The 24,590-nt window shown below is 40.2% G+C and overlaps 3 protein-coding genes across 4 annotated transcripts in view; 1 reads left to right on the top strand and 2 right to left on the bottom strand.

Annotated features, from left to right (window-relative positions):
• The window catches only part of gba2 (glucosidase, beta (bile acid) 2), a 32,604-nt gene extending 20,424 nt beyond the window's left edge, over positions 1 to 12,180 (bottom strand). Inside the window, exons 1-6 of the mRNA XM_015375447.1 lie at positions 12,040 to 12,180; positions 11,311 to 11,803; positions 7,596 to 7,687; positions 6,403 to 6,518; positions 3,897 to 4,115; positions 39 to 278 (exon numbers count right to left, since the gene is read on the bottom strand). Coding sequence (XP_015230933.1) covers positions 39 to 278; positions 3,897 to 4,115; positions 6,403 to 6,518; positions 7,596 to 7,687; positions 11,311 to 11,504 — 861 coding nt within the window. The 5' untranslated portion in view covers positions 11,505 to 11,803; positions 12,040 to 12,180. The remainder of the gene's footprint in view (positions 1 to 38; positions 279 to 3,896; positions 4,116 to 6,402; positions 6,519 to 7,595; positions 7,688 to 11,310; positions 11,804 to 12,039) is intronic.
• Positions 12,181 to 14,664: 2,484 nt separating this feature from the next.
• Positions 14,665 to 21,171, top strand: rgp1 (RGP1 homolog, RAB6A GEF complex partner 1). Of its 2 annotated transcripts, XM_015375439.1 has the most exons (8): positions 14,666 to 15,144; positions 17,056 to 17,189; positions 17,358 to 17,441; positions 17,673 to 17,822; positions 17,938 to 18,084; positions 18,369 to 18,496; positions 18,578 to 18,755; positions 20,526 to 21,171. In XM_015375439.1, exons 1-8 carry the CDS (start codon positions 15,029 to 15,031, stop codon positions 20,747 to 20,749), a joined length of 1,161 nt encoding a protein of 386 aa, XP_015230925.1. In that variant the 5' UTR covers positions 14,666 to 15,028; the 3' UTR covers positions 20,750 to 21,171. The 2 variants fall into 2 exon arrangements, with proteins under 2 accessions (XP_015230926.1, XP_015230925.1); XM_015375440.1 differs by lacking the exon at positions 17,358 to 17,441 and having other exon boundaries at positions 14,665 to 15,144.
• A 149-nt stretch (positions 21,172 to 21,320) lies between these two features.
• On the bottom strand, positions 21,321 to 23,546 carry msmp (microseminoprotein, prostate associated). Its single transcript, XM_015375441.1, has 3 exons — positions 23,396 to 23,546; positions 23,205 to 23,313; positions 21,321 to 21,708 (listed from the first exon to the last, which is right to left on the bottom strand). The coding sequence occupies exons 1-3, from the start codon at positions 23,505 to 23,507 to the stop codon at positions 21,492 to 21,494; spliced, it is 438 nt and encodes a 145-aa protein (XP_015230927.1). The 5' UTR covers positions 23,508 to 23,546; the 3' UTR covers positions 21,321 to 21,491.
• Between the last annotated feature and the right edge of the window lie 1,044 nt (positions 23,547 to 24,590).

Here is a 24,590-nt window from a genome sequence, read left to right as displayed (position 1 = left end):
TAATAGTATATATGTGAAATATTTTGTGGATAAATAACCTGCTCTCGTGCTGCGATGCACAGGGTGTAAGGGTTGACTGGGGTGCAGTGGTGCAGCAGGACTCCAGACACCGCTTCCCCATCCTTCTCCAGGTGGAACGGCTCGTTCCAGTGGCCGCCGCTCTTGTCGTTGTTGTCTCCGGATCCGTTGACCATTGTAAACATAATGGAGACATCTAGATCGTAGTCGTTCTTGTTCTCTATGTCCCACACAAATACTGCTACGGGGAGACTGGAGTCCTGAGGAGGAGGAAACCACACTGAACATGCTGCTGTCAAACATGGCATACGGCTACTGAACAAATCTATTTGTTCAGAGAAGGAAAAAAAATGGTTTTAATGAAATAAAAACAGTGACAGTTACTGGTACAACAATAAATCCCTTTTAAAAGGACTGAACAAACTTCCTTTAACATAAAGACTAATTTCTTGTAACCACTACTATAAATGGGAAAGACTAACCGGGGCTTAAGAGCGGGAGAGATTCATAGACCTTCATAATGAGAAAACAGCTGAAAAACAATAATAATCAGCTCTTCAAATTAACGTATGCCTATGTTATATGTTTTAAAATATTTCACAAACAATAGAAGTCTGGATAAGGACCCAAAAGTCTTCACATCACGTACCTTTTGCTTGTACTGAATTGGGAAAGAAAGCCTATGTTCACTCATCTGCTTCCTCATAGAAAGCTTCAGAAATCTTTGGAAATGAACTAAACAGATGTCACCGAGTGCTTTTACTTCCAAGTTCTTAAGACTGATTCAATAACATGTACCTGTTTTTCATGATTCGTTTTTTTCTTTTAACTCTGCAACAGTGCTCCCTTGAAAGTTGGTATTACCTTAATTGCAAATGACCTTGTTAAATAAGAAAAAGAAGACAACATCTGAAGATACAGAGTTTGTTAAACTCCTCTGAGAACCTTAACCTTGCTCTTTGCACAGATTCGAGCAAAATTAAGCATTCCAGCAACACTTAAGGTACATTTGTTGCAAGGCAAAGGACCGGTATGTGTTGTGAAGAACTTCATGTCTACTAAGTACGATAAAGGATCTGAGATGCTGTGGGTCTGCTTCCCTTGCAGAGGCCCTGAAAACCTTAATAGACGACAAAGCAACATGATTTCATTTGACACGGCTGGAGTCATTAGATGATAAAAACCGGATGCATTCTGCCAGAAAAGTGAAATAATGTTGACAATGAGTCTAAAAATCAAAACAATCCAGAACATACAGTGAGGAAAATAAGTATTTGAACACCCTGCTATTTTGCAAGTTTTCCCACTTAGAAATCATGAAGGGGTCTGAAATTTTCATTGTGGAGTTAGGAAGCTGAGACAGAGGCACTTCTTGCAAGAAATAAGGTTCAAATTTATTTTATGTCCTCAGATGGAGAGTTAGGGCTCCAACTGAGGCATCCTCAGCACATACATTTATACCTTAACATTTCCCAACACGCACACTCCCCTCAGGGTAACCAACCCACCCCCTACACAAAGAACTTTCTCACACTTGAACATTGAAGCAAAACATCTTGAGTTCATCAGGGCCATTCCCTGTTAGGTTAATATATCTTTCACTGGCCAGATGGATCTCCTCAAAACAACAGTCATCCCCTGTTGTTTTGAGGAGGCTGTGTAACTTATCTCTCATGACCTTCGTTTGGAGCCTGAGAGGCTAAGAACAGACATATCTCAACATTTGTTACTCCACATCATCAGAGGTGCATATCCACAAAGAGACTAAAAGAAAAAAATCCAGAAATCACAATGTATAATTTTTTAACAATTTGTTTGTATGATACAGCTGTAAATAAGTATTTAAACACCTATCAACTAGAATTCTGACCCTCAAAGACCTGTTAGTCTGCCTTCAAAATGTCCACTTCATTTATTATCCTAAATTAGATGCACCTGTTTGAGGTCGTTAGCTGCATAAAGACACCTGTCCATCCCATACAATCAGTAAGAATCCAACTACTGACATGGCAAAGCCCTAAGAGCTGTCCAAATACACTAGAGATGAAATAGTACACCTCCACAAGACTGGAAAGGGCTACTGGGAAATAGCCAAGCAGCTTGGTGAAAAAAGGTCCACTGTTGGAGCAATCATTAGAAAATGGAAGAAGCTAAACATGACTATCAATCTCCCTCGGACTGGGGCTCCATGCAAGATCTCATCTCATGGGGTCTCAATGATCCTAAGAAAGGTGAGAAATCAGCCCAGGAGGAGCTGGTCAATGACCTGAAAAGAGCTGGGACCACCGTTTCCAAATTTACTGTTGGTAATACACTAAGACGTCATGTTTGAAATCATGCATGGCATGGAAGGTTCCCCTGCTTAAACCAGCACATGTCAAGGCCCGTCTTAAGTTTGCCAATGACCATTTGGATCCAGAGGAGTCATGGGAGAAAGTCATGTGGTCAGATGAGACCAAAATAGAATTTTTTGGTCATAATTCCACTAACTGTGTTTGGAGGAAGAAGAGTGATGAGTACCATCAAAAGAACACCATCCCTACTGTGAAGCATGGGGGTGGTAGCATCATGCTTTGGGGCTGTTTTTCTGCACATGGGCCAGGGCAACTGCACTGAATTAAGGAGAGGACAACTGGAGCCAGATATCACAAGATTTTGGGGAACAGCCTCTTTCCCTCAGAGCATTGAAGATGGGTCGTAGATCGGTCTTCCAACACGGAAGCACAAAGTCAGAAAAGCCAAGGAGTGGCTCCATAAGAAGCATATCAAGATCATGCTTTTGGGCTGTTCTTCTGCACATGGGAGAGGGCCACTGCACTGTATTAAGGAGGACGACCGGGGCCATGTATTGGGAGGTTTTGGGGAACAACCTCCTTCCCTGTGTTAGAGCATTGAAGATGGGTTGAGGCTGGGTCTTCTGCAAGACAATGACCCGAAGCACACAGCCAGGATAACCAAGGAGTGGCTCTGTAAGAAAAATATCCAGGTTCTGGCATGGCCTGGCCAGTCTCCAGACCTAAACCCAATAGAGAATCTTTGGAGGGAGCTAAAACTCTGTTTCTCAGCGACAGTCCAGAAACCCGACTGATCCAGAGAAGCTCTGTGTGGAGAAGTGGGCCAAAATCCCTCCTGCAATGTGTGCAAACCTGGTGAAGAGCTACACACTGGAAAAACGATCTAGAAATAAGTAAAAAAAATCTTAAATTAAATGCACTTCTTTTAAGAAAAAATTACTTGTCTAGATGTCGATCTTTGTCCAGTGCAGAAAACATTTCACCTCTGTAATTGCAAACAATGGCTACTGTACCAAATATTAACATTTAAATACTTATTTACAGCTGTATCATACAAATAAATAGTTTTAAAAAAAATTATATATTGTGATTTCTGGATTTTGTTTTCTAGATTATGTCCCTCCCAGTGGACATGCACCTACAATGACAACTTCAGTCCCCTCCATGTTTTATAAGTGGGTGAACTTGCAAAATAGCAGGGTGATCAAATACAGATTTTCCTCACTGTATAACCAAAGAGAAACTCCTAAGGATTCCCCTCTCTCTCCCTCTGGTCCATCATTGAATTGCCTAATGTTATAATGTTAATAGGTAGATTCCTATTGGGTAGAAGAGGACGTTGAAAGTATTACCGGGTGCATCATCAATTGTGTCACTACATTAATAATGAAAGATTGGATTCTTCTGATTAGTCAAAGTGAAATTATGCTGGTTTAATAAAGCATGCACCTATTCTATTGAACAGATCATTAGTGCTGCATTTATGAAATAAATCACTTTTTTGTGTTATCTTTACTGAATCTCGTGTAATCCCCTGTAAAGTGTAACTAAAGCAATTTGAGGAGTGAGTCAGACCCCACTAACCTTGTAATCATGGGGGATGATGGGGGAAATCTGCCTGCAGGTGAGGGTGACATTCTGGCCAGGCAGCTGGTAAACAGTCCAGGCGCGGGGATACAAGGCGTGATAGAAGGCGTACTCCCCGCAGTAGCCCCAGTTCCAGCCTTGCAGCGTTGGCGGACGCTCCACGGACAGAACCTGCTGGTAAACCGTTTGTCCTCCGCGGCGCAAGCACACCGTGAACTAGAAAAAGAAAAAGTTTCACCATGCTGTCGATTTAAAAGTATTGAGCAATTTTTGAAACATGCTTCTGACAGCAAGCCTGAACCAGTGTGTGTCTCCAGTTGACTTTCAAGCCAAACCAGTAGCGGTTGAGAAGAAGACAAGTTTTTCCAGTCCCAGACAGACTGGCTACCATCTTCCAAACAATCAAAGAACAATCAGTCCATAAGGACTTTCTCCTATAAGAACTTTCGCTTTTCACCTAAATAAATAAAAATATTAAAACTATTGCCTAATTTTGTCAAGCTGGCTCAGGATCATTAAAAAGAAGAGGAGACAGATTTTTTTCTCTGTAGGACAATGCCCCTCTCCTAGCATGAACAGAACATGTGGTAAATCGCCAGCAAAGATCTTTATGATCCTGTTTAAACATGAAGGAGAATAAATAACCCTTTTATCGCTTTGTTCTTTACAGAGCAGCACTACTGTAATGACTTGTTACAAAACCTGGGTTGCTAACTGCAGTATCAATACAGCTTTGAAGTAATACTATGGGTGTGTAGAGTTCCTTCAGTTTCCACAAACCAATTGAAGTGAAGCCACCCAGTCAATTAATTACAGACTCATTAGCAATAAAATTGGAAGTTGTTTGCATTTGTTAAGCTTGGAAAAAAGCTTGCAATGCTTCATTTATTATATACTCCTTGTCGTCGTCTCCAGCTTCATCCAGGACGAGTCACTGGGGCAGCAGTCTCAGTAGAGACTCCCAGACTTCCCTCTCCATAGACACCTCCTCCAGCTCTGCTGGGGGAACCCAGAGGAGCTCCCAGGCCAGCTGACAGTCACAGTAACTCCGTTGTGTCCTGGGTCACCCCCTGGGTTTCCTCCCAGTGGAACATGCCTGGAACACCTCCTATGGGAGGCGTCCAGGAGGCATCTGAAAAAGATGTCAGGCCACCTCAGCGGACTCCTTTCAATGCGGCGGAGCAGCAGCTCTACTCTGAGCCTCTTCCAAATGACCGGCTCCACACCCTATCTCTAAGGGAGAGCCCAGCCACCCTGCAGAGAAAGCTAATTTCAGCCGTTTGTATCAGGGATCTCGTTTCTTTAGTCATGATCCAGATTTTATCACCATCGGTGAGAGCAGAGTGAGGAGCTCAGTCATCCGGGGAGGACTCACAGTAGAACCGCTGCTCCTCCCCATCGAGAGGAGCCAGTTGAGGTGGCTCGGACATCTGATTAGGATGCCTCCTGGACGTCTCCCTGGTGAGGTGTTCCAGGCACGTCCCACTGGGAGGAGGCCCAGGGGGTGACCCAGAACACGCTGGAGGGACTATGTTTCTCGGCTGGCCTGGGAGCGCCTTGGGATTCCTCCGGAGGAGCTGGCCCAAGTGGCTGGGGAGAGGGACGTCTGGGCCTCCCTACTGATGCTGCTACACCCGCGACCCGACCCCGGATAAGTGGAAGAAGATGGATGGATGGTGAGAGTAGGAATGTAGACCGACCAGTAAATCAAGCCTTTGCGATTTGGCTCAAACCGCTGCAGGCCTGCGTTATAGCCTCAGCCACACCAATCCGTCTATCGATCTCCTGCTCCACTCTCCTCTCACTCTAAGACCCCAACATACTTTAACTCCTCCACTTGAGGCAGGAACTCCAACCTAAAAGGGAGAAGCCATCTTTTTCCAGTGGAGACCAATGTCCTTGGATTTGGAGGAGCTGATCCTATAGTTGATGTAATAATATAATAAAATCATGCTTCATTTTTTCCACCCTCTTGTTTCTGTACATTATTGTCTTTACCCGCTGTGCATGCGCTAAAGGGATCAGACACCACTTCACTCGCACCCAGCCTGATCGTGTCCCTTATTTTTTTCCCACCGTCTGTGGAAAGCGTGGGTTTTAAAGTCAACTTTTACATTACCAAGTTGAAATAACTTTTACTGACTTGACGTAGAGAAGAAAAAACTGTTAGTGTGCTGAACTGTTATCCAATAAGTCAGATTGTCATTATTTTTACTCCATACAAAAGGATTAATACAAGGGAATCCAAAAGGTGAATTGCTAAATCAATAGATTTTAACTGTTACAACTAAACTATTTGGTTTACTCTAAGTTTAATTCTGAGGAACATAATAACAAACCTGATTTCTTGTCATTTTGACATGCCGCAGTCATGAAGTCAAAGTTACGTTACCCCTAAAGCATCTCTGCATGCTATAGAGATGAGAGTTCTCACCTCAATAGTAAGTAGTTAAAGTCTTTTATATGGATATCTTTTCACTGAGATCTGTGTGCCGTTAGGTACCTGATTGGCGATAACAGTTTTGTAGTTGTACATCCCAGGGTTTAGCTGCCATCTGCAGAACTCCCCCCTCCAACCCCTAGTAATGGTTCCACCTCCGATACCGCCGAGAGGAGCACCTGTACCAGCAGGTGGTGGGGTGAAATATGAGAAATTATGAGTTAATAGGTAATCGAGCACTATATATAAAAAAAAAAAACATTCAGGTTTGCATAAGCTGACTTAAAGAATTAAATCAGGTGAGTATTGTCAAATTATTCTTTTGCCTCCCACTATTACCAGCAAAAATGTAAAATTTAATTTACAGTTGGGAGGTACAATGATTAAGTCAACATTTATTTTGATAAAACAATTAATCCTTAGCCACTGAACGTTACCACTCAAGTTAAAGTCGACCAATCACCTTGAGATATTTAAGGTATGGTGGAGGATTTTCGCGAATTTAAATAAAAACCCGCCCCTCTGGACTTTTTTTTTTTTTTTTAAAGTCCCTGTACCTGCTCCCAAGAGAGAACAATTATTATACGACTGTGAGAGCGTGCACGAGCCTATTTCTCCTCATGCATGCTCTTTTTAAAAGTTGCTGTTTGCATCTCTCATACAAGCTGACTTTCCAAAAGATTTGCAGTTTTTCCGCTATGTCAGACTGAAGTGAGTCATGTAGGACGGCCTTACATACACATCACCAAAATGATTGACAATTTAGGAGGACCACTTCTTTTGATGATCCACCGGGAAACATAACATCCTCCACTATACCTTCAAGGTTTAAGGTGGGACATATAGCTGTGAAGGAAACCAGAGCTGCCGAACTGATAGCCGAACCCAAACAAACATGGCAGCGCAGGAGGAGGACACAAGCATAGCTGCTGCTAAAAAGAATCTGCTCTTGATTGGTATATCAGCCTCAAAACAAAACAAAATGAGGACTTTTTGATTAGATCTAAAATGATCCAAAAAGACTTGATTAGATTGACAATATTTTCCTTTGTTATGATGACTCCCTACAACAACGTTTCGTTTTGTTTTTCTTCCGACTCCTCCTTTAAGACTAGATTTGTGGGGAACATGATTAAAAGTCTTCCCGTTTATAGCTTATCCGGGCTGAGAGCTGTGGATCGCTGCAGCTCCTCACGAGTCACCATATCAACTGACCTGATTAATAGCAAGAAACTGTGCATCCAAATCAAACTGACCATATATCTGCCGCAAAGGCAGCGCTCGAAACATGTCGATGAAAGGAGCCTTCTTCTCCACCTGGGTCTTCTTGTACCACCATTTAAGATACCTGGAAAACATGCAGAGGTAGAGTGAGTCACAGAGTTAAAACCAGGGCAGAATTATTTGCTTTTTACTAGCCTGCACCGTTAATAAAAGAACACCATTTCAACAAGCTTGTTCCTGTTTATTGTCTGGAGTTACATAAGTTTTCAGGCCTTCAGCTCTCTTAGCCAAAGCTGGATGTAAACAAACAGAGAGGACAAAAAAAAAGAGGGAATTGTGCAACTGTATAAAGAAAGGAGTTGAGCGCAGGGCTCCCACATTGGCGGCTTTACTTCATCTGAGCTCCGGTAATAGTGTGAGACCAAACGCGTGTGTCTAAACGTCACTCTGTGTTTGCCTGGTCAAATATTAATTAGGCAATGTAACAAAAGCTCCCAGGCTGCTTGCAGAGCCTGGAGTCTGAGTCAATAATCTGTTTATACTGTGAGCTCCAAGCTGAAACATGCTGGATGTTCTGCTAATATCCTAAACCAGAAGGGTATTGCTGTTTTTTTTTTACTTCTCCAGAATGCAGGACACATGCTCAGCATAGCAAATCTGCAGAACTAACAACCCACAACCTCTTTAGGCTACAATTTAACAACAACACACTTAGTGTTCTATTTTTTTATGTGAAAGGTCAATAAAAGAAAACCAGCCTCATTACACTTTTACCTTATATAAATATAGCAAACTGACCGATGTAAAAATAGGTAATGAATCAACAGGTAAAAAGTGAAAAAAAAACATGATCATTCATTTTATTTTTTAGAGACCTAACATGTTTTGATAGTTTTCAGACCCCTCGCACACGTGGGTCACCAATCTTTATTCACCATTTGCTTACGACGCTAAAAAAAAGAGCATTTTACACAACCATGCACGCATTGAAAGTCCCGCCAGCACAACTCAGTGACCACCAACGCAGCTAAGTTGTGTAACGCGCGTTTGTTCGGTTAAAATGATCATTGGTGCTACTTTTACTTCAGAGATATTAAAGATTATTTTTAGGTCTTCCAGAGGTTTACCACCTCCTTAATTAAGCTTTGAACTGAAGCAGAGTGGTCGACTTTTTCAGCGCTACTTTAGCGTAGATTTGTGCAACTGTTGTTTTATTTCATTTTGAAGATATAATCCTTTTTTATTCCTTTCTATGACGTCACTACATCAACAGTGGAGGCGGCGGGTCTTTTCAATAATTTGCTAAACCTTTAAGATGAAATTATGATGTTATTTTTATTATGGAGAGGGAGGAAGAAAAAGCAATATCAGCTTTAAAATAAAAAAAAAAATGGCTGCATATATTAGGAACTGTAAAAATATGAATCAGCCTTCAAAATAAACCTGATTCGGTCAATTTCTTGTTTGATGCGTTTGTTTTTCAGGTGTAATCGGATTATGGTTTTATGAAACAATCGTCGTCTCCGTCTTCTTTGGTGTTTGATCTCAGCTGTTCTCTAACAAACATCTAAAGGCCTTTCCAGAACAGCTGGACTCATACAGAGATGAAATAACACAAAGGTGGACACTCATGTTTACCAATCAGATGACTTCTCAACACAAATGGTTGCACAGAAATGTATTTAAGGAGAAAAGTGCAAAAAAGTTTGGCATCAGTCGTTCACTCTGTTCATTTATCAGATAACATTCCAGCAAAATATGCTGAATTCTTTAGTGTGACAAAACGATAAGAGTTCAGCTAGTAGAAATACGTTTGCACATCTGATGACAAGGAGGGCGTGACACGGGTAACCGACAGCAAACAATACTTGTACATAAAGAATGTTCCAGCTCCATTCAGCACGGGATGAATTGTGTTTTTTTGGTCAATGCATGTCCTTTGAAGCCTCTGCGGCCTAAAACTATTGTCAGGAAACGTCCGTTTGAAGCCATCGGCGATGGAAACAACAGTCCCCACCCCAGCGTACATCTAAAAACAACGGGTTGTAAAAGCCCCCAGCAAACAGAACAAAAGCTAATGAATTCAAAAGTAATTCTAGACATTGCGTGAAACTCTTATCCCTCGTCTAAACTGAACAGGAGGTGTTTTCTCTGATGCAAAGTTCCTTTCAGTGAACAAGATCTGATGCTATAAATCTAGGCAATAATTAACAACAGCGACCATGGCGACAGAGATACCTGAGACACGCCCTGCAGGACCTCTGCAAGCATCGACGTATGCGTTTTCTTTACTGCAGCAGAAGTGAAGCAAACTTGTGGTGTGAAGTGAACATTTGAACTGTTTTTTTAGGGAACTTGTTGGTTTCTCAGGGAAGCAAAATAAAGAAATGATTAAAAAGTCTCATCAGAATTCGGAGCTCATTGCAAAGAAAATATATTTTATTAATTACAAAACACATTCTGTCCTCATTAAGCTTTGCTTGGGCCACATTTTGTCAGACTGCAGGGTGGGCTGCTCTAAAGCCCTTGAATGTGCTTACTTTACACAATCACGTGCATTCATGTTGGAGACTGTGGTGGAGTATTTGTATAGATCACAAATCTATCGATAACCCTTGCACTTTTCACAATTCTTCAGATTCCAAGATACTTTTGTTTATCATTGGATTTAATTACACATTAGTTATTAATTAGTGACTATTTAAGCTGATTGTTTACAGATATACGGGTAAAGGGGGTTGAGTATTTTAGAAAACTAGTCACCATTATTCTGAATTTAAAATTATACACTGCATTGTGTTGGTCTGTCATTAAAACTGAATAAAATGCATTGTAGTGTGTGGTAACCTGATATTTTAAGATGATTACAGAGCTCTAAAATGAATCTTCAAAGCGATATTATTAAACCAGTCATTTAACGCTTGAGAGGTTTCTTATCAATTTAGAAAGCAACTAAGCACCCTGAACTTTAGACTAGTAGTTGACCTAGATGTAGACGGATCTCACAGCTTAGCGGATACAAGCTTATTTTCATACGTTTAGAGATATCGTTTTCTGAAGAGTCATTATTTCTCAGAAGAAATTTCACTGGTATTACTACATATTTACAATAAAATAAACAAAACTGACATTAATAATATACTAAAACTGCTCAGGTGATTCGTGAGGAGGGGTTCTGAGCAGCAGCCTTTAAATCAGGTATAACCGATTAAAAATCAGCGGGGTCCGAATACAGAAAATCATCAACCAGTAAAGATGCAGAGACATTTTTGATTATAATCTGTGACTTTAAACAGAATTTAGCACTGAAATAAAATGGGTTTTTTTATGCATCCATGTTATACATTGAATTTTTAAATATAAAAATATAAAAATAAATTGAAATTTTTTCCATTTTAAAATCTAAAGTGTAGAGGACAGCAATTGTTCAGTTTGGTATATAGACAATTTCCTGATTCACACATTTTGTCTTTTTTATGGCTTAATGAGAGCAGCGGGCTTTAGGCTGCTCTGCAAGGCTTTAAACGGAGACAAAGCCATTTTCAAGCACATATCAAGGTGCTCGTTTGTGAGCCATATTATCAGGCAAAGCGGCGCAAGTGAAATTACACACTGTCGTTGGACAACATGCAGTAATTTATAAATGTTATAAATCAGGTTGGGTCCAGATTAGCCAGCAGGTGGGTCCGGAAGGGACCGCGGTCCGCTAATCCGTGACCTCTGCTTTAAACGACCCAAACATCTCACCTGATTCCGAGGCCCAGGTGATCCAAAACGTTGGACAGCGACACATCTTTCGCCTGAAAGGGTTTCCTCTTCTCTTTGAACTCATGAGCCAGGCAGATCCGCCACCCCTCTTTGGGCACCCCGTGCCCCGATTCCTTAGAGACACACCTGCTCATCAGGTCCATTGTGGACAACTCTCCCCAATCTGAGCTCATCTCTGCAAGTTTTCCAACACTAAAGAAAAAAAGTGGTGGATAGAAGCCAGTATGGCTCCACAGAGAGCCACCTTTAGTAAACTAGTCAAGCTTTAGAAGCTGCTTTAAAGACAGGAGAGGTGTGTGTTCCAGGTTCCTCCACTGTCACACTGGACTGGATGAATGGGGAGAACCGGTTCTGCACTCATGGACTCTGGATGGATGATGTTTGGTCTTCAGGGTGGAGTTCTAGAGCCATGTTTCAACATTTATAATCGATGCACCTTCTCCAGGAAGTGCTGCCGGGTTAGCATGAGCTCCTGCAACACAAACCAGAGAGGAAAACAACACGTTTAATAAAAAGACATGACTTAATACATCCAATAATCATTATGGAGAGACAATATATCAAGCAAGCATCTCAGAAAGAGCAACACGCCAAGAGTATTTGCAGCATTTACAGCCTAGTTACCGCCTTACTCTACAGATGTTAGCTTAGAGCTGTTTGTTTTGAGGCTGTCGTAGAGCTAAAGTGGTTGCTAGCTGTAAATATTACCTGAAGTTGTGTTAGAAATGTCCCGTGTGAGGGCTTCAACACGATGCAATAAATCTCCGATGTGTTTTCAGAGGTTGTAGCTCCTCTCTGGGAGGAGTTCACTGGATGTAATCCTCCACCGGCCGCCCAGCAGGAGGGCTCATTTTTACCCTTACATTGACTTGCAGGCGCATCCTTCCCTTTAAAACAATCACACACAAAAATACGTTAAAATGCTGAAAGTGGTTAAACACGCGCCTGCTGTTCCTATTTATGCTGGTTCGTGTCGGGGAGTTTTATTTTATATATTTTATAAGTCGTAGCGAGCAAAAGTAAACGGTGCCTGAGAAATTTGATTCAGGAAAAGGGATATAATGTAAGAATGGGCCTCTACCATTATAATAATAATAATAAATGTTATATTTATTTGGTTTGAAAAAGTTGTTTATTGAATTTCATCTTTTATGTAATTATTGCTTTTTCTCATCTAAATTGTATCTTATTGGTCCTACCAACACGTTTCTTTATTTATTTAAACACTTTGGTTTGACATGATTAAAATTAACAGTCAATCTGCAGATTATTTGGGCAGAATGCATAAACCTTGTGAGATTAAATTTAGAGGCGTGGCCAGAAATCTTTTATAAGGGTGGCCAGGCGATAGCCAATGATAACCTGAGTGGCGGCTGAAAGCGGATGGGCAGCAGAATCTCAGGGTCAATCTATACTGTTCCAACAGGAAACTTAACCAGCAATATATCCATGTTTTCTAAATTATGACAAACTATAGTTTCCTACAGCCTTTGCTAAAAGAATAGATGAATATATTTAAACATCTGTTATTTCTACCTAAAAGGTATAGTGGATAAAACTCAGTTTTGAGTTTTTGGGCGTAAATATATCATCATTGTCATTACTTACCTACTTGTATCAATAAAAATCTGCATAAAATTTATATTTACAAGCACTAATATCTACATAAATTGATTATTTGATAAGTTTTTATTAAAATTTTTGATTTCACTGAAGACTCCTAGATGACTTGCACATAATTTTCTCTTTACCCCATATAAGACAAAATCTGGTTCTGAAAAGAGCAGGAATTCTGTACCTATCATCTTTGGTGTTAGTATAATTATGGGTATAGTTAACCACAAAAATGTTTTGAATATTCCACTTGAGAGTATTACTGCTGACACCATCTGTAAGAGAGGGGGAAAAATGGTAGGGGTGGCCACAGGGGTGGCCAATGATTAGCTAAGTGTGGCCATGGCCACCCCTGGCCCCCCATTTAGCTCTGCCCCTGATTAAATTTCATCTAACACAGGGGTCTTCAATGTTTCACAGGCCAAGGGCCCCCAAAATGATGGTGAGCTGGAGCAGAGACCCCCTAATTATTGTCTGAAATTGTGTTATATCAATCTGGTCCTATAGTCACTCTATTACATATACAGTAATGTAACTAAAGTTATTTCTCCCTGGGATTATTAAAGTATATCTGATTCTGAATTCTGGGTGATAGGACAGGTGTTGTGAATGAAACGGTGCCCAGCTTGAAAGAAGTGTGTCGCTGAATGTGTGCATTGATGACTGAAAGACATCTTCTGCCTCCATTTATCATTTATCTGTTTATCTGTGTTGAATTCGTGATAATGGCTATTTAAAGATATTTCAATTGGTAGAAAAAATTGCAGGGGGGAATATAAAGAAAAGTCTAATCAACCAAAACTTTTGCGACCCCCATTCAGGACCTCTGTGGACCCCCTAGGGGTCGCGACCCCCTGTTGAAGACATCCGCTCTAGACTTTTGCAAGCACAGACAGGGCCAAATTTGGGATGATGTGGAGCTGTAGACTAGATTTACGATTGAATAATAGGAAAACTAAATTTGATTTCATTTGTTTGAAATTTTTATATTTTATACAATTAAAATACATACTTGATTGTATTCACGAACATCATTAGAAAGTTGAATGAAATAAAAATACAAGAGTGGTTTACAGTGAAATAAAATAACTTTTATTTCACAATTCAGTTGCGCTTCTACTGACAGACCCTTCCTTCCTTCCTTCCTTCCTTCCTTCCTTCCTTCCTTCCTTCCTTCCTTCCTTCCTTCCTTCCTTCCTTCCTTCCTTCACAGCCAGGCCCTGCTGTCTAAACAAATAAAAGTCTGCCCTTAAGTCAACAGAAACACAAACCTACACACAACAAGCCAATCGTCATGGGGGGACTTTTATATGCATCATCAGAAGCCTCAGAGATTTTTTATTGAGGGTTCATTTTTATACTTGAATCCCACCTAAAGGCTTTTCATCTTCATAAAATATATTTCCCCAATAGCCCCACAAATGCAGGGCCGATTGGAGATGGCTCACAGAAAAATGATTATTTCATGTATTTAAAACAAACAAAATATATATCCATTTTTATTCAATTTTTGTTTGAAAACAACAAATTTTTAATAGAAATAATTATGTTATTGTATATTATACATATTTTCTCATGGTTTGTCATTTTAGTGCGCAGTAGCGGAAGCAGACGTATTGGTCCATACTCCTTACCAGTTGGTGGCGGTAATGCTCACCTAATGTTTTTGCCAACCGCAATAAAAAAAAGAAGAAGAAAAAGCGGAAGTAGGCGGTATTCTTCCTGTTTACTGTAGCTAGAGCGATAGCTGGGTCGTCAAGCTATGCTTAGTTTGCTCAAAGACAGCTTGAAACTAAGCTGAAATACATAAAAAGGAGTGATTCAGAAATTATATCCACGTAAAACGTTAACACATTTACTTCAGCATCGCTTTAGTGTGAGGTATGTCAATACAGTTTGCTGTAAAATAAACAAACTTAACTATTGCGACCGAACAAGTTAACTTCTTTTAACGGTCAGAGTGGTAGAAACACAGCGGCTCCTAAACATGGTTGTGCTTTGAATTCGGCTATTTTTTCTTTTTCTTTTTAAGCATTTAGAGATTTATTGAGGTAGCGTCGGTTTGTTTTTGTGAACCGCCCAGATGATCGAAGTGGTGGCCTCCATGGCCCGGGGCCCAGTGTTCCTGGCCGGGGAGCTCCTGGAGTGCCTCATAACCTTCACCAACCCAATGTCTCACCTCTCCACCTCTGCCAGCAGGTAGGATGATAAGCTTGATCCAACGTATATGGTCCCCTCCACCCTTTATCTCGGACTCCGCTGGGTGTCTTATGCATTTCTGTTTGTATGCTTCTAATAAAATCAGCTTGGTGTTATCTTTGTTTCATTGTGATCCTCTAAACACATCCGCAGGGGCGGATCTAGGATTCTTGGAGATCAGGGGCTTAGCCCTGAGGGTGCAGATGTCAATTTCTTTTTTTGCTGCCTCACACACAAAACTAATACCAAATGTCACCAAATCTACATGATTTGTTGTTGGTGAAGAGAGGAATAAACACTGTTAAAAACTTGCAAGTAACTGTGTTTTTTCCCATGTTATGGAGGGGGGAAATGGTTATTTCAGTCAGCTAAAAAATATTGTTCCCCCCTCAAAACTCTTGCAAATAAGGAACAAATGCTACCTAAAATAACTTCATTTGTTGATGAGGGAGAGGAATAAACACTGTTAAAGACTTGCAGGTAAATTAATTTCTTCCCATGTTATTGAGGGGGAACTGATTATTTCAATCACCTACTCCCCCCATCAATTTTGGAAATAAAGAGCAACTGTTTCCAAACTCCCAAAATTTGTTATGTGTGATAACATGAAGTATACTAGAAATGTCCTTAATCCAGTAATCTGTCATATTTTAAACTGGCGTTTAAAAAATCAAAACAAAACAGCGTCTAAATTTGCTGCACGGAGGCACTCAACTCCAAAAAGCTGGCAGCAACGAGAGTGAAACACTTCTTCTTCTGCATGGTAGTGCTACGGGCTGCTTTCCTGCGCAAGCTGCCACTATCTGGTGAATTCCAGTACTGTACATTTTACTCAGATCAGCTCAGAAGCGAGATCCGGGGCTGAGCTGTATTCTTCTTGAGGGAATCAGCTGTAAAATTGCCCTCATAAAAATTAAAGGGTGAAAGGGGATGCTTTATAAGCAAATGAAGACAAACCCAGATCACACTTGTAAGACTGGTTGGAAATAGAAATGTTTCTGTTGGATCTTACAAAGGTTCAACATTTAGCTTCAGAAATTAAAAAAGAAGAAATGGGAGTGAGTAGGGTTGCCGACGTACTTGCCTTATGTCGATGTGTTCTGTGAGAGGCCTTGCTTAGGCAGCTCAACGCTCAAAGTAAAGAAGCCTTTTAACATAATAAAACCTGTGCAGTCGACAACTGAAATCATGAATAAAAGAAAAGGAGCAGAAAGACGTAAAAAAACTTATATCTACCCCCATTTTCAACAAAGTAATACTTATTCAACTCAGATAATTACAACCATACAACAAAAAGGACTCCATGCTCATCAATACACAGAAAACAGGCAACAACAACAACAAAGAAGATAAAATTAGCTAAACATCAGCCTATCCACTGTCATAGTGACTCATCAAAAAGACCTTCAAGTTTCGATTAAACATAGAATAAGTTTTAGTTCGCTTTAATGCACTAATAGGCTTATTCTGTTAATCACCAACTTCAATAGAAATACATCTTTCCATCGTCGCTACTCTGTACCTGTTTTTTTTTAAATATCAATTCCTGTTAAGTTACACTCACTGTCTCTTTTAGAAAATCTATTTTTGATATTGTTTGGTAGAACCTTTTTATGTATCTTAGACATGAATTTAAAAATATTATACTCTAACAACTCATTAAGTTTTAATGTATTTATCTTCATACATATCTGATTTGAGTGATCTCTGTATCCACTTATAACTATAAGTTGAGAGTAAATGTTCAAAGCTGCAAATATGCAGCACATTTTCCAGGGAGAATGATTAAATCTGAAATAATTTTCTGTATTTATTGTCCCATATCTTTCATAGGGGGGGGTGCTAGTAACTCTACTAGAAATATATCAATGAAACATCCAGTATGTGTGTAACTTGTCTCCTGTCTGACAGCGAGATGTTGGCGTGGGCCAGTGCCCAGATCCACTGCCAGTTTCACGCCAGTGAGAACAGAGTGGCCCTGCCGTCCCAGGGCAACAAGCAGGACGTCCAGGCAGACAGCGACACAGTGCTGATTCCAAGCAGAGGTGAGCAACATGAATACTATTAGTTATCAGACCTACGGCGTTTGCTCCGTCCTTTTCAGGACTGTTCTTTCTGAAAGGGGATTTTTATGTCTGCAAATTGGCCCAAAGATGAAGATTTAGAACCTGTCAATATTTATGTATCTATATGTTTTGCTTTCATTTCTTGAGGTGAGCGAGGCCAGTGTGTGCTCGACACCCCTCCCAAGATACTATTTTGTGATCTCCGCCTCGACCCTGGAGAAAGTAAAACTTGTAGGTATTTTCCATGTGACTCCTATCATTTTTCTATCTTAACATCCTTGGTAGATTTTATATTGATATAGTCTTGCAGAGACTTGTATTTTTAGTCTTCTTTCCATTGATGCTCTAAGGCTTATGGCCGTTCGTTTATGCACAGTAAATACAATAAAACCCCCGCCTACGCATCTGAGTCAGGTTTAGAGGGTTTTTACTTTATTGATTTCTATCAATAATGTTTCACAGATTCCTACAGCGAGGTGGTTCCCGTAGATGGACCTCCTAGTTTTCGAGGTCAGGCTGTGAAGTACGTCTACAAACTGACCATCGGCTGTCAACGAGTCAACTCTCCAATCAAGTTGCTCCGGGTTCCTTTCAGAGTCTTGGTTCTGCAGGGTGAGATGGTTTCTGACCTTCTTTGTGAGGAAATTCACAAACAATTGTTTTTGTTTTATTTAGAATGAAATAGCATTGATGTTACCTTTAATTTGTATTTCAATCTAACCCACAGGAATGCCAGAGCCTCCATTTCCTCAGGATGAAGAAGTTTCTCCGTCCAACCCTTTTCTGGAGGAAGAGGAAGCCAGCCGCCATGATGCGAGGGCTTTAGAGAGAGCCCTGGACATGCTGATGGTCACCACCTCTAGACGATGCCCTCGTAAGCTGCTTTCTCTGTCATAAAGCTTTTCATTGGAGCAGGGTTCTGGAAAAGCTTGGAAAAGCTTAATATTGATAAATATATCCAGATTTTCTTATCTTACCGTTTAAAATGTTCTCCTTCCTTCCTTGAACTTGGATCTATCACAGTTAGGCTCTGTCTCCCTCAGTTCAACAGGAAACTGTTTAGTCTGACTCTGGATCTATATAGTAACATTTATTTGGATGAATAATAAAACAGTTTTCTGTCTTTTGGACCTTTTACACATTTTCTCTCCCACCCAGATATGTTTAATATCACCAACACTCGAGGAAAAGTGGCAAAGTTCTGCATCTTCAAGACTGTTTACAGACTCGGAGAGGACATTGTTGGTACTTTTAATTTCTCAGAAGGAGACATTCCTTGCCTGCAGGTGGGTTCCATCTATCCTCATTCCTTCCTCATGTTTCCTCGCTGTACAAGTCTGCTATAACCCTTTGAACGTGTTTCCCAGTATTCGGTGAGCCTTCAGAGCGAGGAGGAGATCCAGCAGCAGTATCAGCGGCGACCCGGACAGGCCATAAGCCTGACTGGACACGGGCGACACCTGGAGTCCTGCCTCCACACAGCCTCCAGCCACTTTTCTCTCCCCGTACCTCTCAATGTTACGCCGGGGTTCAGCACAGATATCGGTCAGTCAGCAGGTCAAACTCCAATGTGACGTTTGAGTTTGACATTTCAGTCATAAGTTGTTTTTGTTTGTTTTTATAAGTCTCTATATTATATTAACTCATAATGAGGAATTTGTTTACATTAACTATTGTTTTTTTTAAAGAGCTATTTGTATCATTCGTCTCTCAGGGGGGGCTGACTGTAGCTTTAATCATTTATTTACATAAAAATAGGGGACACCATGAGCACCAAAGCACAATTAATAAAGATATAGCAGCTTGTTAAAGGTATACTATGCAACCGGTGTTGATTTTCCAGCGAGGCTCCCCCCAGAGGGCGAAAGTAAAAGTGCACTGTCGTAAATATGCTCAGATGTTCTCCTGGTTACTCCGTCAAGCCAGGCGCGGTTGTGTTGACCTTAGCAGACAGGCGAATGCAACGAATCACCATGTCTACTGCGGTAAGTGACTATTTTGTTCCAGTTTTCGAGTTTGAAAATTCTCGCTGGTTCCGCCATGATAACTGCACAAATATCGCCACTGCGCTACCAACGAGTAGGCCTTTCACTGGGGGCGTGTAGCAGTTCTCACCGTAAAGCAAGACCGACTCCTGCGATGCACGAGACTTCTGAGCCTGTGGGTGCGGGCCGAGGGCTCCTGCAATTGCAAGTACAGTATTTCCCCTACAGACCACCAGGGCGGTCGAGAAAACCTTTGTTCGACCTGAAATGACTCATTTAATCATCCAAAACGTTATGGAACACATTAATTAACTGAAAAATGTTGCATAGTATGCCTTTAAATCAGAAGCTCTAAAATAAAGCTTTGACTTCCTACCTTTGAAGCGATCCTGATGCCCTATTATAAATCCAATCTTAGATCATTTTTATTCCATTTGTTATCCAGCATGTTCGTAATAAAAATATTCCACAATGAGAAATTCACAGTAAAAAGTCATTTTTTTACCATGAGAAAAGTTCAATCCTTACAGCTATTGCTAACTGTCTTGCTACTTATCCTAGCTTCGAAAAAAGCCTTTCTTTTCCAGTTAGTTTGTCAGGACTCTTTTCGGCCATTGATTCTCCAGTTTACACAAAAGAGTGAACAAATAGCTCAAAATAATCCGCAGTCGCAAACAAGCATAGGAGTACTTCTTTGTGCTTCGGCGTAATGGCTAACCGCTAGCCAAACAGTGTATGACTTATGCTTGGAGCCTGAATAAAAATGCATGGCGGCATGTACGCAATATGTTTGATTGCCAAACAAGTAGCCAATCCACTTTAGACAGTAGGCAAAGTGGATTGGCTAAAGTTTTCTAGGCACCACCACAGTCAGAGTTTACAGATTTAAACTTTTTTTTATTTTTTTTTGGAGAACCATATGTGCAAGAATGCCAGCCATCAATTAACTCATTTGAAATGAATGACTGAATGATTACTTTATTTCGGTTTAAAAACAAAATATTTTTTACAAAAGAATCCATCAGAAAGTAACTGAAAAGGGAATAGGCTGAAGCCCCAAGGCTTATTTTTACGGATCCTGTAACATCATAAGAATAATTCACAATAAAACATTGTTACTAATACATAATTACAAAATGCATAATATGTAAAACTAAAAAAAAAAATAATTGATGAATCTGGACACTTAATTTTTTTTTAAAATCCTCTTTCACACCTTTATAACACATTTTAAATTAAAAGTGTGACACTATCCTTTCCAGACAAGTATATAATGAGGCACTAAATGATGATGTCATGAAACTAACTCCGTCACTCTCTCTCTGTTCAGTCACCCTGAGGTGGCGCCTGCACTTTGAATTCGTCACAGCCCGTGAGCCGATGGAACCTCCCACCGTTCTGCAGAACCAATCAGAGGTCACCATCTGGGCTGGGGCAGAGCATGTGGATGTGGATACCTTCAGCTGGAACCTGCCCATCAGAGTGCTGCCGACAAACCCAGCGCTGGCTTCCTACGTTTCTCAGTTTACCGGGACCAACAGTATTAATATCTGAGCGCCAGAGCTGTTTTAAGGACTGATGTGTGTTTGTGTGTGATTTCCTTTTAAAAATGAAATATATCTGCACAGATGTGCAAATTCCCTGAAGAAATAAGAGAAATGGATTTTCAATTAAAACAAACTGTATTTTGCATGGACTTGGGATCCGTGCAGTTTGTACCCTGCTGCTGGAAACACCTGTAAAGAGATGGATGGATGGAAATGTTGCCCTTTTTTGACTTTTTAAGATTTTGTTTCAATTTCTTTTAGAAATATCCCTTTTCTCTTTTTCTGGTTATTTATTTCACAAATGCTTCATGCTTTGAACAGTTGTTTTTTTCATTATTTGAAGCTTGCATTGCTTCTACTAAATGCTTTCTGTTTCAGAGCTTTTCTTTGACCTTGGGCTGAAGCACAAGAAAGTATTAAAAATGTGAACTCAAATTTTATATTTGTTTTGTTTTTTTTCATCTGCAGCTTAAAAATGAGTGACAGCAGGAAAATGAGCAGAAACACATATGAAATATGCACACTTGCTTATATTTACATTAGTATTTTATTTGAGCAAAGATCATGAAAGAAAGCAGTCAATTAGATACTTTGAGGAAGCATACTAAGGAAGCAGTGTTATACAGCCATCATAGATGGCTGCTTTTCAGAATATCTGAAGGTTTGCCTTGAAACGGTCTAATGTGGATTCAGTCCAAGATTCCCAGATTGTGTTTAACGTAGATTCGGATGAAAAGCATTGCTGGTATTTAGGTGTAAGTTAAGCTGTTGTTGGTCTCAGGACACGGTGTTGTGCGTATCCCCCCGTCCATCTGCAGCTGGAGCGATCCATGGCTGGGGTCCTTGTCTGTTTCACCCGGGTTGCACGGAAGGCGAGGATCAGCTGTCTGGACCAGAAACACTTTGCAGGTCACCGGCTCCACCTTCAACTCGCACCAGGCAGGGAAGTCCACTGGTCGATGCACCCTGCGCAGACGAGATATAGTGTTTATCATACTCCCAGAGAACAAAAAAAATTAATTCTTGTGTGTTTGGTGCTATAAAATACTACATTAAATAGATCAGTCAACAAATCCTATGACTATTGGATAGCTAAAATGCAATTTCATTTCTTCAGAACATCTAAAGCTGACTGCATTTGAAGTCGCAGTTTTTTTGTTAGAGTTATGGTGCTATGCCCAGGTGATCATTTTGTCAGAGGATGGCAGTATAAACACAAAAAATATATAATTTACCAGACAATTACTCCTCGAATGTCTTCTGCTGTTATTCAGGAGCCCTTATTTATCCATTATTTTTTTCTATCTATATAATGTTCCCATTGCCTATAGCGTTATTGTTTACTTAAGTGGATGCATGTTAGAGGTGATGTAAGGTAGAGTATACATTAATTACACATTGGGATTTGCAATGTTGTCCAAATTGCCCAAAACTCAATTCTGACATGTAAAACCTTAACCCTTTATAGGATACTCACTGAAAAGCATCATTTCAAGCCAAGGGTGTTATTGGAGGACAGCATTAAACCTTATTACTTTTGTAATGTTTAAAAAAATGTCTGATTATTCACAGCAGAAATCAAAGTCAATGTAATATCCAGATACATTCACTTGCCTTGATATGTAAAAAAAAACAAACAATTTAAGTGCTTCTTTGAAAAATAAGGTAAAACACAGGGTAAAAGAAACACTTTTGTTGTTACAACATAATGTTAGAACATTAATGGTTATTACAGGTACTTGCAATGTTTACTTTTTAATTTTTCAACTTTTTCTCTTCAAGTTTTAGCTTTTTACCTTCACTTTTCACCTTTTCAACTTAATTATTATTTTTTAGCTTAGTGGCTACATACTATCCAAGCTCTCATCTAATTGATCAAATGCCAAAATGACTTGTTTTGGTGCATTGTCGTGTCTTTTTTTCTGAATGGCTGGATTTAAATCTTGTGCTTTTCACAGAGGGACTGAGGGGCTCCATTTGTTAAGGGGTGTGCAAGTGACCGAAAATGGTAACCTCCCAAATAAAGGGTATGTAGAAATTACTTTTTTATTTACATTTATTTAGATTACATTTATTTATATAAATTATTTGATCTAATTTTAATTTTAAGAAATTATGCATTTTAAAAATATTCACATCTTTTTAAATAATCAGTGAAATCAAACCCTCCTCAGACTGCTTTTAAGGCTCTTTTGATCTTGATACACTCCAAATCTTCAACTTTAAAGGACAATTTTGTCACCAGCCAAATCCTGATCTTACTTTAGAGATTCTCTATTGGATTCAAGTCATGACCCCCCGCTGCTGAAAGGAAAATATTACTTGAAACATAATCTGCCAGGGGTGTGAATACCTTTTGGCTCAACTATACAAAAGGTGCCTTCCATGTATGTAAGAGCTGCCACTGTTTGAGACTGTGTGCATCTGGACACCAAATGATTCAGGGTGTTTATGTCACTCACGTCTCACAGCAGCCGACGCCAACAGGATGCAAACAGGTGCACTGCATGCAGGCTTTGTCCACCCAGGTCTCCCCCAAGGCGTACTGCTTCCCCTCAAACTCACAAAGCGCTGAAACAACACATGGAAAAAAATCATATTTAATATATCTTTGATATATATGTTTTAGTTTATATAAAATATGAATTCCTACCTCTGGAGTTGAAGTGACACTCAAGGGGGGCAGTAGAGCCGCCACTGGCCCAGAACAGCAGAAAGCCTGCTGCTGCGACCACCCAGTTAACCACAGTCAGCTCCATCTTCATCTGGTTGGATCAGCTCCTGATTCCTCTTCTCCTTATGTTCCCCTTACTTATACATCCTGAGGCTTTAAGTCGGTGCCCTGGAGGTGTGGTCACAGCGTGGCCCGTAGCCCTGGCTGTGGAAAGTGGCGCCATCCATCAGGAATGAGGAGGTGCTGTTGTTCAGAGGGGGTTGGATGGAATTGAACGCCGCACATTTTCATGGGTTTGGCACCACAGAGATGCTCTCGCTGTGCTTCAGCAGGCATGAAATTTAGAAAGTGATAGAAAAATTGACACATCCATGTGGTGACTAAGAGATGGAAGGATAGAGGAGAGGTGAGCTGGAGGACAGGGAGAGAGAGAAAGAGGCCCCAGAAGGAGAGGACACAGAAAGATTGCATATATTTACCACCTACTCATTTTTTTTTGTTTAATTCTTATCAGATCAAATTAATAGGAGCCAATTTCTACATATTTATCTTAAATAGCCTAGATATTAGGTTTATTTAAGTGTTATGGCGAGGAACACTTTAGTTGAGAGAAAAGAGAAGCTTCAAGAATAATTAACTTTGACATTATGGTTTGTGTTTCAATAGACTCTAAGCTTTTCATACACATCTTCCTATAATAATCTATCAACCATTTAAGTTCATTAAAAATGCTTTATCCTGATGAAAGAGGTTTAAGCACTATTAAAAATTGTTTTAAAAACTCTTCCTCACCCATATATATATCAGTTCCAAGTTTTCTGCTCTAGACCATCTAGTGCACTGCCTGGATTGACTATAAGAAAGCCTACGACTCAATGCCACATACATGGATACTGAAATGCTTGGAAATGTACAAGATCAACAGGACTCTAATAGCCTTCATCAAGAACTCAATGAAGCTGTGGAAAACAAGTCTGGAAGCCAATGAAAAGCCAATTGCACAAGTCACCATCAAGTGCGGCATATACCAGGGTGATGCACTATCCCCGCTGCTGTTCTGCATAGGCCTGAACCCCCTCAGCCAGATCATAACAAAGACTGGCTACAGATCATCAGTCACCTCCTCTACATGGATGAAATCAAGCTGTATGCCAGGAGTGAGCGAGACATCGAC

This window comes from Cyprinodon variegatus, unplaced genomic scaffold, assembly GCF_000732505.1.
Source record: "Cyprinodon variegatus isolate N-32 unplaced genomic scaffold, C_variegatus-1.0 Scaffold119, whole genome shotgun sequence".
Lineage (NCBI taxonomy): Eukaryota > Metazoa > Chordata > Actinopteri > Cyprinodontiformes > Cyprinodontidae > Cyprinodon > Cyprinodon variegatus.
Note: the sequence above shows the minus strand (reverse complement) of the source record. Positions and strands in the feature narration are given on the sequence as shown.

What these genes read in the sequence shown, in the direction of transcription:
- rgp1 (XM_015375439.1), top strand. Translation starts at nt 15,029, where the DNA reads ATGATCGAAGTGGTGGCCTCCATGGCCCGGGGCCCAGTGTTCCTGGCC. An exon ending in CTCTCCACCTCTGCCAGCAG is followed by an intron (nt 15,145 to 17,055) that starts GTAGGATGATAA and finishes CCTGTCTGACAG; the next exon opens with CGAGATGTTGGCGTGGGCCA. An exon ending in AGTGCTGATTCCAAGCAGAG is followed by an intron (nt 17,190 to 17,357) that starts GTGAGCAACATG and finishes TCATTTCTTGAG; the next exon opens with GTGAGCGAGGCCAGTGTGTG.
- msmp (XM_015375441.1), bottom strand. Translation starts at nt 23,507, where the DNA reads ATGAAGATGGAGCTGACTGTGGTTAACTGGGTGGTCGCAGCAGCAGGC. An exon ending in GTGTCACTTCAACTCCAGAG is followed by an intron (nt 23,314 to 23,395) that starts GTAGGAATTCAT and finishes GTGTTGTTTCAG; the next exon opens with CGCTTTGTGAGTTTGAGGGG. An exon ending in GGCGTCGGCTGCTGTGAGAC is followed by an intron (nt 21,709 to 23,204) that starts GTGAGTGACATA and finishes TCGTCTGCGCAG; the next exon opens with GGTGCATCGACCAGTGGACT.